Raw genomic sequence first — 18919 nt, 5'->3', positions numbered from 1 at the left:
CAAAGATCACCGCTCAGCATATCAACAGCTGATCACTACCCAAAGGCAGCGTTCCTTCAAGTGTGCAAAAATCACATGTTTCATCTCTCAGGCCAAGAGATCCAACAGGGACCAGAACAACTGGAAAGGTGATCTGGCACAGCAGGTAACAACATGGATTTGAATATGGATGGACCTAGGTTCAAATCCTTCCTCTTCCAAGGGACAGATGCGGTGGGTCGGCTCATCCAACGCCCATGTTGCCTCCTGTTTCTTTTAGCGACCCTTAAGTAAGGCGACATACACAGAAGTCTGCAGGTGAGGCATTCCTAATACAGAGGTAGACTCAGATGACCTACTCCTTTTACCTTTGGCTCATCTTAGCTCCTCCTCAACCCCAAATCTTAATGTATACCTGAGAGACTCGGAGATGAAGCAACTTGCCCAACTTTGCTAATGACAGGGCAAGCCTCCAAGTGTGTGTGTGATCCCAACTCCCCAGGACCTCTGCCGGGCTGGTTCTGAGCTGTTCCACTAAAGAGGCACCATTCTAGGACCCACTTCGTTTCCTGGGGACCACCGATGGCTCAAGTTGGCTGATTAATTTGTGGCCAGGAGAAAAACAGTTCACATGTCAAAAAGCAAGGAGAGTTGGGCTCTGACCTCCAAATTCCTCCTCCTGTCTCTTAAACATCAGGGTTCCTTTGACCTCCATCCTCCACCCACTGTCCAGCTCCTAACATTGAAACCAGGAGCCTCCTAACATTGAAACCAACCCCTTTCAGAAGTAACCATATAACACAGAGGTTAAGGCCTAAACTGGGCCCTGGCCGGTTGGCTCAGTGGTAGAGCATAGGCCTGGCGTGCAGGAGTCCCGGGTTCGATTCCTGGCCAGGGCACACAGGAGAAGTGCCCAGCTGCTTCTCCACCCCTCCCCCTCTCCTTCCTCTCTGTCTCTCTTCCCCTCCCGCAGCCAAGGCTCTATTGGAGCAAAGTTGGCCCAGGTGCTGAGGATGGCTCCATGGCCTCTGCCTCAGGCACTAGAATGGCCCTGGTCGCAACAGAGCGATGCCCTGGATGGGCAGAGCATCATCCCCTGGTAGGCGTGCCGGGTGGATCCCGGTCAGGCACATGCGGGAGTCTGTCTGACTGCCTCCCCATTTCCAGCTTCAGAAAAATACAAAAAAAAAAAAAAGGGGGGGGGCCTAAAATGGATTTGAACGTACTTTTGCCACTTACCAGGGGAAAAAATTTATTAAATAAAAAAATTTATTATGGCTTCTTTCTCTGTATTAGTCAGGTAGGCAACAGAGCTGCTGTAACAAGCAACTCCCACATCTCAGTGGATGAACAGAGTAGTAGATTCTTCCTCATGTCCCATTGCAGTGCAGGTTGGGGAAGGGGCTCTGTCCCACCCCATCATGAAGGCTCTGCTGTCCCCCTCCCCATTGGATCCTCTGAATCTCATAGGCTGACAGGGATATTTTAAGGGCTAGGCACACATAAACTGGCCAGTACTTATGGTATGGTCATGTGGCGCTACCTAACTGCCAGGGAGCTGGGAAATGTAACCTCTCACAGTGTGCGGAGGAAGGGGGGGGCATAGTCCCTGACTGTCCCCAGTGGTCTCTAACCCAGTCTACTCCATCAAAAATAGGCATCCCTCCAAACCCCAAATCACAGGGCTTTGTTACATTTGATTTGTTTCATTCTTTGTCATCAAAAAGACATTTATGTCTATGTCCCCACAGTAGACAGTGATCTCCTGGACACCAGAAACCTCATGCATCTTTTTCTTGTCCATGTCCCCAATTCCTAGCCATAGTACCTGGCACAGAGTAGGTTCTCAACTGTTTACCAACTGTTACACCGATAGGAACTCAGACTTCAGCAGAATATTGGAACACCTGGGATGAATGGAGGAGAATGTGGAAGGGGAAGAAGGGGAGGCTGCAGGCCTTACCCGTTCCACTCAGTGGCCACTGCTGTCCATGGGCCCCGGGGTCCTCAACGGCTGCTCTGGCCCACCCTGATCCTCACATACACTCCCTAGCTCTCCCCAAGGGACAGCCCACTCTGTCCCCATTCATCACAGAAGCCAGCACTGGTTCTGAACAAGTAGTTTATTTGCATATTATAAAACAAGACCCTGGCCATGCAGGAAGGGCACTCCTCCCAGGCCAGGGTGTGGAGGACTAAAAACTACAACTCTCCCAGCCCTGCCTTCCCTCCCCCCTACTCAAAAATAATTCTCTTACCCCAGTTAAAACCAACTCCAACAGAAGAATGGACAACCCACGGGAGACAGACGTCAGTGAACAATGACACTGCTCTCACCCTAATAACGACCACCCCTGGAAAAAACAGACCCCTACAGGGATTCCAGGGGTGACACCCTGCTGTTCCAGGGGTTGAATCCCATTCCTGAAACAAGATAAAACCTCAGAACTTTAAAAATCCCTCGTGAGCTCATCAGAAACCCAATGCTAGCTAAGGCCATCCCTGCCCAGACCCTTCCACTGAAATTAACCCACCCATGCCCATCCGGTGAGAGCCGGGTTCCCCCGGACCCCCGCACCAGCCAACAGCTCACAGCCTCTATCTCTCGTCATACTCCTCCTTGCTCATCCACTCAGATTTGTAACTAGACAGATGAGCCACGACAGATGCTCCCAGCCAGACGCTAAAGTTTCTTTTGGAACCTACCCACACGGTGGAGTTAGCACCGGAGAAATGATCTATGACCAACTCCTTGTACAGGCGCTTGGTGAAGCCCGGGTAGAGGGTGTTCCCCCCACAGGCCATCACATGGGAGGTGAGCAGGGGCTGCAGGGGGGGTTCGCAGCCCTTGATGGAATCCACGACGGCCTGGGAGAGGCTGGGCCCTTGCATGTCGAACACCTGGGGGCTGAAGAACATCTCGGGGGCCATCCGCTGCATGGGGGTCAGCTCCACGGAGGTGCCGTCCGGGAGCCGAAAGGTGTTACTCTCATCCGAGCCATTCCGCTGGCGGAGGTCCAGCGCCTCCCCCAGATTCTGCGGCACGTAGCACTTGCTCATCTGAATGGTGTTGACCGTATCCATCCGAAACAGCCTGTTTGGTCTGCCCTCTTCCATAAAGAGGCTCTTGCATATATAGGTAGCAAGATCCTGGCCGGCGAACTCCAGCGCCTTGCAGCTGGGCTGTAAGGGGCGGCCCAGGTAGAAAGGCTGCACTCGGGTCAGGCCGTGGCCAGAATCAAGCACCACGCCGGTCAGGAGGCCAGAGGCATACAGGGACATTTCCAGCTGGTCAGCTAGGAGCAGGGACGGTACACACAGCGACTCAAACATAACCTGCAAGAAGGGAAAAGACAGACACACAGGGTACTTTCTGTGAACAAAGGGCCCGATCCATTTCTGTTTCACCTAACACCACGCTAGGCCCAGCTCTCAAAATTGAAGTCGGCACATATGTGTGTCCTCGGGGACTTGTGGACTGCCCCCAGAATGCGGGGCCCAGGGCCCTGGAGCTCCTGCTGTGGTAACAAGGGAGGGACTCTAGAGGGTTAGAAAGAGTCAGATTTGCCGTCAGGAGCTTGCTGACAGCCTTTCAGGAGACTATTTTGGTGGAGGGGTGGGGAGAGCCGACAGGCTGCCAGAAATGGTGGTGAGACGCTGGGTTATGGCAGCGCTGGGGGAGAGAGTGGGGGGGCCATGGCCAAGCGGCGGAGGTGAAGCCTGAACCATTTCCTTAGAAGACAGAGGGAGAGATTAGAAAAGACACAGGTGCAGCATATTTCATGACACTGCCTCTCAAAAAGTGGGGGCATAAAGAAAGGAAATACCCCCGCCTCCTGGTAGGGGAGGACTTGTTTCTTGTTGTTTCAATAAAGATTTTCCAAATGCCCAGCCAAAACTTTGGGGTTTGCCAAAGTCCCTAGGCTGATTTTCTCCTCCTGCCTATCATCCCCTCGATCTTACAGAGCACTCACACATCTCCCCAGTTCCCTGGCTCTGGGTGCACCCCCAAGTTCCTGATGCTATAGATGCAGAAAGGTTCCAACAGGCCACCCACCCACCTTTTCGGGCCCACAGACCCATCTTCTCCCCTCAGTGGGAGAAAGCTCCCTCCATTCCCATAATCAGTATGTTGTCCCCCATAATAACGATTCGGTTTAAGTATGGCCAGTGCAATATTTGGGACATACTTTATTATGCTAAACCATCAATCATGGTTCATCTGAAATGCCAATCTAACAGGGCAGCGCACATTTTATCTAGCAAACTTACAATAGTAAATATTTTATGGGCTCCACAGTGTCTGATGCAACTACTCAACCCTGCTGTTGTAGCATAAGTAGCCACAGATGATATGTAAATGAGTGGGTGTGGCCATTTTCCAATAAAACTTTATTTATAAAAACAGATGCTGGGCCAGATTTGGCTCACCAACTGTTGTTTGTCCATCCTTGATTTAAAATAAAACCCAAGCGCTTCCCACAGCTTACGAGCTCTGGCCCCTGCCAACCTCACCTTTCTGTCTCTCTTTTGCCTCTCTCCCTCGTGTGCTGGGCTCCAGCCTCACCAGCTGACATCTCCTCCTCAGAGAAGCCCTCCCTGACCACCCTCTTCAAAGGGGTTCCCCCGATCCTCACCGATCAGCAACCACCCCACTTCATTTTGTTTCTAGAACTGATCACCATCTGGAATTCTTTTCTGTTAACTTATTCATGGTCAAGTATTCCCCTGAAAGATAAGCTCTTAGACAGCCGGCATGTGATCTGTGAATGTGACCAAATATCCTGTGTCTCCCAGTAATGCCCTTTCTGGAGCATTCTACCTGCTGGGTCTCTATCTGCGGGAGGCATCTCCAAGAGTCCCTGGTGCCCAGTGCTGGGCACACATGAGTTACTCAGGCAGCGTCCGTGGGGCAGACGATTAGGAAAGAAGACAGACATCCTGTGGCTAATCATGTCTGGACACAAAGTGCCTGCTGCTCCTGGCTCCCCAGTGAGAGCAGCCCTGAGGCCTTACCTCCAGGGTCTTCTTCCGGTCCGCGGGCTCCCTCAGCGGAGACTCTGTGACCAACACAGAGCAGTCCTCATGTCGCTGTCTGTGTTTCTCCAGGACAAAGGACCAGAGGCACTCCACGCCTTCCCAGTTGAGGACACGGCCACGCTGGACAGGGTAGCTGTAGGTGTCCGGATGGTAAAGGTCGATGCCGAGACCCAGGCGGCGCCGGGCATAGCTGGGGCCGGGGTTCTCCCTGCACGGGCTGTAGTTCACGATGCTCGGGACAACCATCTGGGGTTCGTTCCAGCCAGAGAAGCCAGACTTCACATAGCCAGACCCGTGGTCGATGACGATGGTTGCCGTGGTCATGGCAGAGGCAGAGGAGCAGGTGGGAGGCGTCTTAACTTGGTTCCTCGAGGGGGTTTGGCGAACTAGGGCCACCTGCAGACGGAAAGGAGGGGTTCTCCATGAACCTATTCTGGGCCACCGTAGGCTGCTCCTACTCTCCATTTGGAGTCAAACCACAGGTTCCACAGAAGCCCGTCCGTTCCCTCTTCCTAAGCCTTTGCACAAGCTGTCACCTGCACCTGGAATGTTCTTCCCATCCCAATCTCCCAATCATCCTAACAAGGCCAACCTAAGGGGCCTGGCTGAGAACACGTGTTTGTGACACCAGGTGGGCACCCCCGCTCCACAGCAGCAGAGGTCGGGCCCTATTCCTCTTTGTAGATTCAACAAGAAGTTTGTCACCCAGGAAGTACTTGGTGGTGGCTGGCTGACGGAGTCAAGGACACATGAACACTAACCATCAGCCTCAGGGGCCACCGCCCTCAACAATAATAGCGGAGTAGCAACAGCAACATGAGCAGTCCAAGGACGTCGACAACAGCTGTCGCTACCGCTGCTGAAGCACGCACCCTCTCGCTAGCACGAGGAGGAACAGTTTGCCTGTCAGGCTGAACTATGTAGAACTGCCGTTTGTCACTCGCAAATGGTCAAATATCAGCGACCCCGTACGTTCTGATCCGATACTCATTTAATCCTCACCGCAACCTACAAAGCAGGTACCACTGTCACCCTCATTGTACAGGTGGGAAAACTGAGGCGGGGGGGGCGTTCACGTTACTTTCCCAGGGCCACACAACTAATAAAAGCAGAGGTGAGAGTTAAACCCAAATCCAGCTCCGGGGGCCACACTCCGATCATCGGGTGAGGGAGGAGAAGATACAAGTTTTGAGTCTGAGCTGAGCAGCTAACTTACATAAGGGAGGCTGTGCGCGAGGCATCTCACCGCGATTCTGGTCAGTGTCCTCATCTGCAACGTGGGGAGAATAATAACCTCCAAGCAGAAAAAGTAGGTGCGGCCGCTCCCTGATTTCCAGACTTCCTGGAAAACTACTGTATTGGTGACAAGAGAGTCACATAGATCCACGGAGAAATCGACCCACCCGAGAAAGGTCGCCTGATCTTTGACAAGGTGCTAAAACAACGAGATGGGGGAAGAACAGTTGTTACAACCAATAATAGGGAACACCTGGATATACATATGAAAAAAAAAATCAACTTGAATGGATAGAATACGTCACCCCTTATAAATAATTAAGTCAAAATGGACTGTTTGTTAAGCTTAAAACTATGAAACTTTAAAAAAAAAAAAAAAAAACAGAGAAAATCATTATAACCTTAGGTAAGGGAAAGTTTTCTTAGATGCAACATCAATAGCCTGATACATAAGAGAACAAATTGATGGGCTGGAGTTCATCAAACTTGAGAACTTTTACTCTTCAAAAGATCCTGTTAAGGGAATGGAAAGATGAGCCACTGACTAGGAGACAATGTGTACAAATCATCTATCTGATAAAGACCTTGTATCCAAAAAGAACTCACAAAGCCCAATAATAAGAAGAACAACCCCATTTGTTGTTAATGGGCAAAAGATTTAAACACATTCAGAAAAGAAGATATCTGACAAGAAACACACAGAAGATGCTCAACATCATTAGCTGTCAGGAAGATGAAAATTAAAGCCATACGGAGACACTGACATACACCTACGAGAATACCCCAGAGGCAGATAAAGGCCGTACTTAAAGGCCAACTGGGCCCAGTGCCTACGAGGAGCTGGAGGAACTGGACACCTCCCACGGTGGAGGGCTTAAACGAGCACAGCCACTCTGGAAACAGTTTGGCAGCTTCTCGGAAAGTTAAATAGACACCTACCATACCACCTGGTTTCTCTACTCCGAGGGATTTGTCCAAGAAACAATGAAAAGTTATGTCCACACAAAAACCTTTATGTACACGTTTATAGTGGCTTTATTCATAATCACCGAAAACTAGGAACAACCTAAAAATCCTCCAACAGGGGGGTGGATACACAAATCTCCATTCAGTGGACTAACACGCGGCAATAAAAAAAATACAGTAAGGGAGTCACATGAGTAACTCCCAAATGCATTCAGCAGAGTAGAAGCAGCCAGACTCAGAAGGCTGGAGACTGGGTGGCTCTATTCCTGTGACATTCTAGAAACATACGGACTGAAGACAGATCAGTGGCTGCCAGCAGCAGCAGGTGGGGAGAGGGGTTGACCCCTGGGGTCAGGGCGGAATGTGGGGTGATGCTAGAACCCCACCATGTCCTGCCTGTGGAGGTGGGCACACAACTGGAAGTGTTTGCCAAAACTCTCACAACTACACCCTAGAAAGCATGACTTTTATACTAGGTAAAGGAGTTTTAAAGGAAAAACCCAGGAGTATGGGGGCAAATAAAAGATTTTCAAAGTGACCTTGCAGAATACAAACAGCCACGTGCACAGCTGACTCAGTGACCAGGATGCACGTGGGTGTCCCATGTACAAGAGACATCCAGGAAGCTGTGCAGCCCATAGGCCATGTCTCCCAGCTAGCTGCTCTGTCTCCATCTCTGGACAGCAGCTGCCACTTCCTGGCCCTGACCAGCAGCTCCCCTCCGTCACCGGCCTTGGGGCACTGATCAGGCCGCCACTGCCTTGAATCAGCTCTAACATCAGATGGAGGAGAGCACAGAGGAAGAGAGGGATGGAGCTGAGCCGCCCGCGTCCCCCTTGCCCACTGGCTGGCTGAGTGATAAATCCCTCACACTGCGTCACCCGGGGGTCAGGGAGGACCGGGCACCTGGGTCACATTCGGGACTCTGGCTCTGCCACTGACCTCTCTGAACAAGAGTAAGGTGGCTGATGGATGCTTCCGCGGCCCTGGCATTCGGAACCACAGGAGCTGCCCGCAGGGCGATGTCCACTATGGCTGTCAATAGTCAAGATGACCATTGAGAGGGACTCCAGGATGGTGGACCAACTGACCCAGCCTGGGGGCCTGAGGGCGGGAGCCTGGGGGCCATTCCTTTCTGGGACCAACACTGTAGGAAGAAAGTCTGAATGGCCCCAAGCAGCCAGCTCCAAGGACAGAGATAAAATCTACATGTTCAAAAGTATTTTACTGAGCCATCTAGTCTACAAACTCCCACTGAGCATCCACGGTTCCTGCCCTCCCGGGGCTTACAGTCTACTGAGAAGGACTGTCAGTAAGCACCAGGTCAGATGTATCCATCCCAGGGGGCACTGATGCAACAAAGAAAAATAAAGTGTGGTATGAGGGACAGGGAGCATGAGAGGCATGGACGCATGTCAGAAAAGGCCTCTCTGGAAGGTAACATTTGAGTAGAGAACTGAATGGAGTGAGGGAATAAGGCATGTGATCACCTGGAAAAGCATTCCAAGCCAAAGGAATAGCAAGTGCAAAGGCCCTGAGGAAGAAATGGCTAGACATGTTCTAGGAACAGCCAGGAAGCCAAGACAGCAGGATATGATGTGGGGAGAGAAGGGTGTTAAAGATTCCCACGGGCCTTGCAGACCTTTGTATTGAGCTTAGAATAAACTGCAGAGGGCCAGAGGAGAAGCAGGAGATAAACAGGTCATAGAAGATGACAGTGACCTACATGGCGTGGTAGCAGCGGAAAGGAAGAGAAGTGATCAGAATCTGGGTACAGTCAAGAAAGACTGATATACTGAGTGTGAAGCAGGGAGAAGAATAAAGGAAGACATCAAGATTTCAGCCTGAAAGGCTAGAAGAACGGAGTATCCATTTACTGAGACGAAGAAGACTATAGAAGGAACAGATCTGGGGTAGGGAGGAAATCAGGAATGTTATATTGGACATGATAAAAAGTTTGTGATGAATAGTAGACACACATGAAGATATCTAAAGGCAGAGTTTATAGATGTCTGAGCTGGAGATAGAATTGGAAGTCACTAAATGGATGGAATTGCAAGTTCTGGGGAAGGGTGGGATCAGGAGGGGACTCAGTGTAGATGCAGACTGGTGCATGAGGGCACTTTAAGGGCTAGAGCAGGGGTCTCAAACTCAACTCAGCATGTGGGCTGCAGAGCAAGATCACAGCCATTCGGCGGGCTGCACTAGGTCTACAAAAGGCAACTGTTACGCAACACTTTTCTCACTGCAATTGAAAACAAAAAAAAATCAGTACAACAAGCACAATCGTACATGCAGTTTACTCAGTGCCACGAGTTTGAGACCCCTGGGCCGCTAGAGGCTGGGCCCTGAGAAGAAACCAGTAAAAAAGGATGAGAGGGACAGGCCAGGGAGGTAGAAGGGAAACCGCAGGGAGTCATGTCTCAGAGGCCAAGAAGAGGAAGTAGTTCAGGAAGAGACAAATCGAATGTGCAGAGAAATGAAGATGGAGGACAAAGGAGCTACCCATTGGATTTGGCAACACGGAAGTCATCAGGAGCCTCTCCCACACTGGCCCCTGCTCCACAAAGACATCAGCAGTTACAAAACAAGACAATGGCAAGGACGTGTTCAAAGGTAAAGGACGTGGCCACCAACACAATGTATAAGGTCTACCGGAAAGTTCTGTCCGTTTTAGGAATAAAACAAAATACAAATTTTTCTTACCGTCAATAAATTTTATTAAATAATATAATTGCCATTATTATTAATGATTTCTTGCCAGCATGAGGGCAATTTGTATATCCCATTTTTGAAAAATGTTTTATCTTTTGATGCAAAAAATTGAACCAGTGCTTGTTTGATATCTTCTTCATTTTTGAATTTTTTGCCCTTCAAAAAATTTTGTAAGGACAAAAACAAGTGATAGTCGGAGGGTGCTAAGTCCGGGGAATATGGTGGATGCGACAGACATGCTTCTGTAGCATTTCTTCCTTGTTGAAATTCGTAAAAATTACAGTGGCGTAAATGAACTTTATCAGTAGCCATGGGTACACTACCGCTTCACACATAAGACTAACGTGAATCAACTTTGTTTTAGTTAATTTGCTACGTCAGTATGTATACATTAAGTGCTAAAAATAGAGAGGCACACATGCGCCAAATAAACATGTGCTTATGTGTCGAAACTTGTTGTGATAGAAACAGACAGAACTTTCCGGTAGACCTTATATGTTTTCTGATCCTGGATCATAAAACAAACAAATAAATAAATAACTACCAAAAAGAACAATGTTACTCAATAGATAAATTAAAATAGAATACCAAAAAAACTTCAAATAATCTAAAACAAGGCAGGAAGACAATGGAACCAACAAGAGAACAAATGGAGGAGACAAAAGGAGTAGACCTATCTCCAGCCATATCAACAGCCACATTACAATAAAATGTCCCAAGACACACCACCTGAAAGGCAGAGACCCTCAGACTGCACTAACAACAGACAGACCCAACTTCGGGCTGTCTACAAGAAGTCCACTCTAAATAACAATGACCAAGATTGGTTAAAAGTATAGGGGAAGGGGGTGGAGATACACCACGCAAAAGTGAATCAAATGACAGCTGGAGCAGCTACCTCGATATGGGAAAAAGTAGGCTCTAGAACAAGGACCCTTACCAGGAATAAAGACAGACACTGCACAATGACAATAGGGTACATTACCAAAAGGACGAACGACCCTAAATACATACACCTCTGACAACAGATATTCAAAACTTCCTGCAAAAAGAACTATATAGAAAACTCTACCAGCCTGACCTGTGTGGTGGCACCGTGGATAAAGCATCCACCAGGAATGCTGAGGTCGCCGGTTCAAAACCCCAGGCTTACCAGGTCAAGGCACATATGGGAGTTGATGCTTCCTGCTCCTCCCCCTTCTCTCTCTCCCTTTCTGTTGCTCTCTCCTTCTCACCTCTCTAAAATGAATAAATAAAAATTTTTAAAAAATTTAAAAAAAAAACTCTACCATTCTGCATGTAGGCTTCAATGCCTTTTTCAGAAATCGATAAAAAAAAGTAGACGAATCAAGTTGGTGGTTTAGAAATTCCATATCTTTGCCAATTTCTTAACTGGTATTTATAGAACACTTCATCAGATAACAGCAGAATATACATTCATTTCAAAAACATATGAAATTCTCATGAAGACAGGCCATATGATAATAAGCCACAAAACAAATGTAGACAAATTTAGAATTGGAATCCTGTAAAAGTTTGTTTCCTGATCCTAAAGGTATTACACTAGAAATCAAAAGCTGAATGGTATCTGGGAAACTCTCAAATATTGGGAAATTAATGCAAGTCTAAAATATTAGCACAGGGGTCAAAGAAAATATTAGGAAATAATCTGAACTGAATGAAAATAAAAATACAACCTGTCACAATGTGTGAAATGCAGCCAAAGCAGTGCTCAGAGGAAATGGATAGCACTAAATGTTTATGTTAGAAAGAGAAGAAATGTTTCTGATCAATCATCTAGGCTTCCACCCTAAAGAAGTAGAAAAACACCAGAGTAAACCCAAAGCAAGCAGAGGATGAGAATAATAAGGAGCAAAGTAACCAAAACTAAAAAACAGGAAACTAACAGAGAAAAGTCAATAAAAGCAAAGCTGTTTTCTTTGAAAAGATCAATAAATTGATAAACCTCTAGGCAGACTAAGAAAGAAAGAGACAAGGCACAAAGGGATTGATTTCAGAATGAGGTGACATTACTTTGACTCTACAGACATGAAAAGAATAGTTTTTGCCTATCAATCTGACCACTTAGGTGAAATGGACAAATTCCTTCAAAGACATAATCTACCCAAGTTCACTCAAGAAGAAATATATAACCTGAAGAGCTCTATGACTATTAAAACAGATAGAATTTTTAGTTAAAAACCTTCCAACAAAGAAAACTTCAGGCCCCATTAGCTTTATTGGGAAAGTCTACCAAACATCAAAAAAAGAAAAAAAAGACATGATATTGATTATATAAATATAATCTCTTCCAGAAAGCAGAAGAGGAGAGGACACACCCCAACTCATGCTGTGAGGGCAGAATTACCTTGACACCAAAATCAAAGGTATTACCAAAAAAGAAAACTACAACCCAAAATATCTCATGAACATACAGATATTTTACAATTCTCAATAAAATATTAGCAAACTCACCAATATATAAAAAGAATGAAATATATCAACTAAGTGGGACTTAATCCCAGAAATGTAAGGCTCAGTCAACATTTTTAAATCAATGTCAATTCAAAACCACATGACCATCTCAATAGATACAAAGAAAGCATTGGACAAAATTTAGTATGTATTTATAATAAAAATTCTCAACAACTAGGGGTAGAAGGAAATTTCCTTAAGCTAATGAAAGGCACCTAAAAAAAAAACCCTACAGATAAGATCCTACTTAATGGTGAAGGACAGAAAGCTTTCTCCCTAAGATTAGGATTAAGTAAAGAGGTCACCCACACCACTCATCTTTAACAATTAACTGGAAGTGCTAGCCAATAAAGTAAGGCAAGAAAAAGAAATAAAGGGCACAGAAATTATAAAGGGAGAAATAAAACCATCCTACTTGCAGAAGAGATCGCTACTATATAGAAAATCCCAAAGAACCTACAGAAAAGCTCCCAGAAGTAATAAGTGAGCTTGGCCAACTCACAGGATACAAGTTCAGTATTTTAAAAGTCACCTCTGTGTTATATACTAGCAATAAACAGCTGGAAATCAAAATTTTAAAAAGCAGTGCCATTCATAATAGCATCAAAAGCCATAAAATACTTTGGTATAAATCTAACAAAATAGATTGTAAAAGTGCTAAAAACCTATAAACACTAATGAAAGAAATCAAAGAACACCTAAATAAGTAAATACGTTGTGTCTATGGATTAGAAGATTCACTATCATTGAGATAGTCATTCTCCCTAAATTGACTTATAGATTTAATCCCAATCAAAATCTCAGCAGAAGTTTTTCTTTTGTTTTTGTTTTTTTACAAATAAACAAGATGATTCTAACATTTATATAGGAAGGCAAAGTAATTACAATAGGCAAAATAATTTTGAAAAAAGAACAAAGTTGAAAGACTTATGCAACCTGATTCAAGACTCACTGTGAACTTCCAGTAATCAAGACAGTATAGTACCAGTGAAGGACAGCTACACAGATCAGTGGAAAAGAACACAGGACCCAGGAACAGACTCAGACAAATAAAGCCAAGTGATTTCAACAAAGGTACAAGGACATTTTCGTGATGAAAGATAGTCTTTTCAACAAATGGTGCTGGGGGAAAAGAAAAATTGAACCGCTCTGTGGAGAGAAACAATCAAACCTCAACCCATTCCTCACCTCTTAACACCAAAAATAATTCAATATGGACCCTGTAAACTCTAAGACAAAAATCTGTATAACTTACAGAAGAAAACATAAGAGAAAATCTTTGTGGCCTTGTCTAGGACTATACAACACCAGAAGTGCAATCCATAAAAGGGAAAAAATGCATATGCTGGACTTCAAACTGCACTTTGAAAGACACTATCCTGGGAATAAAAAAGAGAAGCCACAAACTGGCAGGCAGAAAATACTCGCAAATCACACTTCTGATACAGGCTTGTATTCAGAATATATAAAGAACTATTGAAAATCATTAAGAAAACAAACATGCTAAAAATGAGCAAAAGATATGGGAACTCCATCAAAGAAGCTACAGAAATGTTAAACAAGAACATGAAAAAATGCTGACTATCATTAGTCATTAGGGAAACAAAAAGTGAAACCACAGTAAGATACTACCACATACCTACTAGAAAGGCAAATTTTTCAAGAGAGAGAGAGAGAGAGAGAGAGAAGAAAAAGGACAATACCAACAGCTTGTGAGTATGTGGAAGAACTGGAACTCGCACACGTGGCTGGTGGTACCATCAGGAAAACAGCTTGGAAGTTTCTCACAAAGTTTAACATACACTTACCATTCAACCCAGTGATCCCATTCTTAAGAGAAATTATAATTCTGTTCGCACAAACGCCTTTACACCAATGTAAAAATCACTTGATACCAATGCAAATTACCAACAGTATAAACATTCAACTGGAGAACGGACAGACAGTTGTTCATCTGTACAACAGCTTACTACTCAACAGTGAAAAGGATAAAACTACTGAAATATGCAGTCACGTGAACAATTTCCAAAGTCAGAATGCCAAGTGAAAGAAACGAGACATGCATATGCATGTTTCCATCTCTACGACATTCTGGTAAAGGCAGGACTCTAAGGACAGATCAGTGGTTGCCAAGGCTGGGGGTGGGGGGAAGGGCTGAGGACGCAGGAGGAACTTGGGGGTGGCAGTGATGTAACTGTATTACATCTTGATTATAATCATGATTACATGACCACGCATCTGTCAGAATTTGGAAGGACACATCAAAAAGAATGCATCATACTGCATACAAAATTTTTAAAAAGAACAGTTGGGGAACGATTGGTGAAATTTGAATATGGGTTATATTTTCAAAATTACATTTCGTGCATTTGATCACGACATTGTGGATTTGAAAGAGAAATTCCTTGAATAAGTATCTACTGGTAAAAAAAAAAAATGTTAGGCAATTTTCTTTCAAGGAGATCAGGAAAAAAAAAAACCCAGCATGTTTATATATATAAAAAAATCTCAAAGCAAATGCGGTCAAAAGATAATAACCACCGCATATAGGTAAGGTGTATAAAGTGTACTGGAGAGTGTATTGAACTGCTTTTGCACCTTCTCTAAGTATGAAGAGTTCTTAAAATTAAAAGGCTTCTAAAAGAAAAGGGGGGAGCAGAGAAATTGGAGGCGGCGAGTATAAAAAATTTTGATGAGTTCTATTGTGGAAGGAAGCAAAGAAATATAACAGACAATGTGGAGAGATACAGGAGCCCAGGAAGGGTGGGATTCTTTTAAGGTGAGAAATAGCACGTTAAGGTTTTGTGCTAATGGGAATAATCCAGCAGAGAATAGAGTGAAATGAAATCAGAATAAAACCACAGTTAAATCTAGATTCTGCACTTTTACCTTTTCTTACTTCTCCCTAAATCTCGGGCCTCCGGTCCCCACCCACATTTCTGATCCTGGCCCACGGCCCACTCCTTCCTTCCTAAGGGACTGGCACTGTTTTACCTGGTGTCTGGAACACCTGACCCAACTCTTCTAGAAACCAGCCACTTCTCCTCAGTCCGGTCTCAGTACACAAGAGCCACCCCATCTGAGAAGCCTTCCCTGATCACCCACTGGACTCCCAGCCAATATCACAGCAATGACTTTTATTATTCTCGTTGCACTGATGCCAATACATAATGTCACCGTGTGTGTTCTGGCTTCTTGTCCACCTCCCTCCAAGTGCCACTGAAGGTGGGGTCCAAGGTGGACAAGGGTTTGTCTCCTGCTTCCGTATTCCCATCATGTAACTGGCATATTTTTGCTAAATCAATTTGTGTTGAATGAATAAATTTTTTAAACACATTGGTTTGCTGGCAGCGTGATGGTTCCATATGGACTCCATGCCCATGTCCCTAAAATACTCATTTCTTCTGTAGGCTGCTGGTTACATTCCTGCTCAAAACCCTTCATGAGCTCCCACTGCCAACAAAATTAAGCCCAAATCCAGCAAGACATGGGTAGGCACTGGGCTCTGGCCCTGGCTAGCCTCACTTTTCTCTGCTCTCCTGCACCTGAGGCCAGAGCTATGCTGGGAGATTTGCTTGAGAAATTTGTCCTTTCTACATCTCTTCTCTGCCTGAAACTCCTTTCCACAAAACTTTTAAGTCTTTAAGACCCAAATTAAGCTTTCCTCCAGAAAGCTTCCTTTTTATTTCGTGTGTGTGTGTGTGTGTGTGTGTGTGTGTGTGTGTGTGTGTGAGAGAGAGAGAGAGAGAGAGAGAGAGACAGAGACAGATAGGGACAGACAGACAGACAGGAAGGGAGAAAGATGAGAAACGTCAATTCTTTGTTGCAGCACCTTAGTTGTTCACTGATTGCTTTCTCTTATTGCCTTGACAGGGGCTACAGCAGACCAAGTAACCCCTTGGGCTCAAACTGGTGAGCTTTGCTCAAACCAGATGAGCCCAAGCTCAAGCTGGCGACCTCGGGGCCTTGAACAGGGTCCTCCACGTCCCAGTCTGACATTCTATCCACTGCACCACCACCTGGTCAGGCTCCTCCAGAAAGCTTCTAACACCAAGTAAATGCATGGGAGCTCCTCCCTCCACGATCCACCGCAAAACAGAGCACCTGCTGAGGGCTTCCTCCATGCCAGGCACTGGGCAAGGCACTTTCCACATATTATCTCATTTAATCTGCACGACAGCCCAATGACAAGGGCATAGCACCTTCCTTGGTCTATGGACGGAGAGATTGAAGTTTAGAGAAGAAGGCAATGGGCTCTAAGACACCCAGTCTACAGGACAATCAGGTTCAAACTCATGCCTGTGGGTGGCCAGAGCCCAGCTCACCACCACCACCATGATTAACCACGTGGCCTTAGTCATTTCTTTAAGCCTTAGTTTCCAGAGGGGAATAGCTGCCCTTTGACAATGCTCGAAGGACCAGCAATGTCATATGAAGGAAACGGGAAACAGAACCACAGCACGTTAACTCTTGTTAGGCCGTGAAGCCCCTTACTGCTGTCTGCTCCTGCTCATTGTCTGCCTGGGGTCTCCTCTCCCTTCCGGGGCTGTCACTCCCTGTCGGGGTCTGCATGGTTTGTACACATGGGACACTCCTGGGTTTGTCCCCTGAGTCTCCACTGGGGGGCCCTATAAATCGCTCCATGGTTGTAAACATTTTGCAAGGAACTTTCCACTTACTCAGCACCTGCATCTACATTCTCAGTGAATTCTTATGGGGTAGGACACACCACTCCAGTATTCATCCCAGCTCATGGACATCGGCACGTACTTCTGTTGATGACACTGAGCGTACCTTCTACGACCCAGGTGCCATGCTGACTCTTCACTCCACATCTCCCCAGGACAGCCCCTCTGGGGGGCGAGCATTACCACTGGCCTCAGTTCTACAGGTAAGGAAACTGCGGCCCAGCTTCCCATAGCTATTAAGGGGCAGGGCTAGGATTTAAACTGACTCTCTGGCCCCACGGTCTGTGCCTCGAACCAGGTGGTCCCTCTGCTTCTGCTTCTTCTATCGGCAGAGCCTAGAAACGGCGGCTTCCCACTCCCAGGACCTATGAGCATGAGATGTTACCTGGCAAAGGGAAACTTAGGTTACTCCTCACCTGGCCTTGGAACAGGGAGTGTGTCCTGGATTATCCGGGTGCTCCCAGTGGAATCACAAGGCTCTTTTAAGACTCAGACAAAGACTAAAGATGTAAAAACACGGATGACTTTGAAGACGGAGGAAGGGGCCACCAGCCAAGGGATGTGGCTGGCCTCTAGAAGCTGGAAAAGGCAACGAAATGGGTCCCAAGGAACACGGCCCAGATAGCATCTCAATTTTTAGCCCAAAATGATTTAGCTTGTTTTGTGTTTCTGGGTCCAGAGTTGTAAGATAATAACTTTGCATTCTTTTGGGTTTTTTTTGTTTTGTTTTGTTTTGTTTTGTTTTATTTATTTATTTATTTTTTTGCATTTTTCTGAAGCTGGAAACAGGGAGAGACAGTCAGACAGACTCCCGCATGCGCCCGACCGGGATCCACCCGGCACGCCCACCATGGGGCGATGCTCTGCCCACCAGGGGGCGATGCTCTGCCCATCCTGGGCGTCGCCATGTTGCGACCAGAGCCACTCTAGCGCCTGAGGCAGAGGCCACAGAGCCATCCCCAGTGCCCGGGCCATCTTTGCTCCAATGGAGCCTTGGCTGCGGGAGGGGAAGAGAGAGACAGAGAGGAAGGCGCGGCAGAGGGGTGGAGAAGCAAATGGGCGCTTCTCCTGTGTGCCCTGGCCGGGAATCGAACCCGGGTCCTCCGCACGCTAGGCCGACGCTCTACCGCTGAGCCAACCGGCCAGGGCTTTTGTTTTATTTTGTTTTTGTATTTCTCTGAAGCCAGAAACGGGGAGGCAGTCAGACAGACTCCCACATGCGCCCGACCGAGATCCACCTGGCACGCCCACCAGGGGATGATGCTCTGCCCATCTGGGGCGTCGCTCTGTTGCATCCAGAGCCATTCTAGCGCCTGAGGCAGAGGCCATAGAGCCATCCTCAGTGCCCGGGCCAACTTTGCTCCAATGGAACCCTGGCTGCAGGAGGGGAAGAGAGAGAGAGGAAGGAGAGGGGTAGGGGTGGAGAAGCAGTTGGGCGCTTCTCCTGTGTGCCCTGCCGGGAATCAAACCCGGGACTCCTGCACGCCAGGCTGACGCTCTACCACTGAGCCAACCGGCCAGGGCCTCTGCATTGTTTTAAGCCACTAGATTTGAGGTCCTTTGTCATAGCACCATTAGGAAACTCTTACAGATGCAAAAGGAGCTCTCATGTCCTTCCTGCTCAAAGCTGACCAGGCCCCCAGGGCTCTGTGGGAGGGTCCAAAGGCAAAACCCCCATCCCAAACCACCTCCCCATGCACCCTGTGGGGGAGATTGAGCTTTGTCGACCAGCTGAAACTAGACATTCTATCCCAAAGCCAGACATGGCCCAGCTTCCCTGCAAATCAGAAACCAAGCTGGGAAGGTCAGAAGCCAGGGAC

The 18919-nt window shown here is 46.8% G+C and overlaps 1 protein-coding gene across 9 annotated transcripts in view; it reads right to left on the bottom strand.

Annotated features, from left to right (window-relative positions):
* Positions 1 to 2217: 2217 nt before the first annotated feature.
* Positions 2218 to 18919, bottom strand: part of ACTL8 (actin like 8) — an 85829-nt gene continuing 69127 nt past the window's right edge. For 4 of the 9 annotated variants that reach the window (XM_066375228.1, XM_066375227.1, XM_066375225.1 and 1 more), the window contains 3 exons: positions 6236 to 6454; positions 4996 to 5415; positions 2218 to 3315 (listed from right to left, as the gene is read on the bottom strand). In XM_066375228.1, coding sequence (XP_066231325.1) covers positions 2578 to 3315; positions 4996 to 5415; positions 6236 to 6454 — 1377 coding nt within the window. In that variant the 3' untranslated portion in view covers positions 2218 to 2577. The remainder of the gene's footprint in view (positions 3316 to 4995; positions 5416 to 6235; positions 6455 to 18919) is intronic. The other 5 variants (XM_066375231.1, XM_066375232.1, XM_066375233.1 and 2 more) reach the window with 2 other exon arrangements.

Source organism: Saccopteryx leptura, chromosome 3 (genome assembly GCF_036850995.1).
Source record: "Saccopteryx leptura isolate mSacLep1 chromosome 3, mSacLep1_pri_phased_curated, whole genome shotgun sequence".
Classification (NCBI taxonomy): domain Eukaryota; kingdom Metazoa; phylum Chordata; class Mammalia; order Chiroptera; family Emballonuridae; genus Saccopteryx; species Saccopteryx leptura.
Note: the sequence above shows the minus strand (reverse complement) of the source record. Positions and strands in the feature narration are given on the sequence as shown.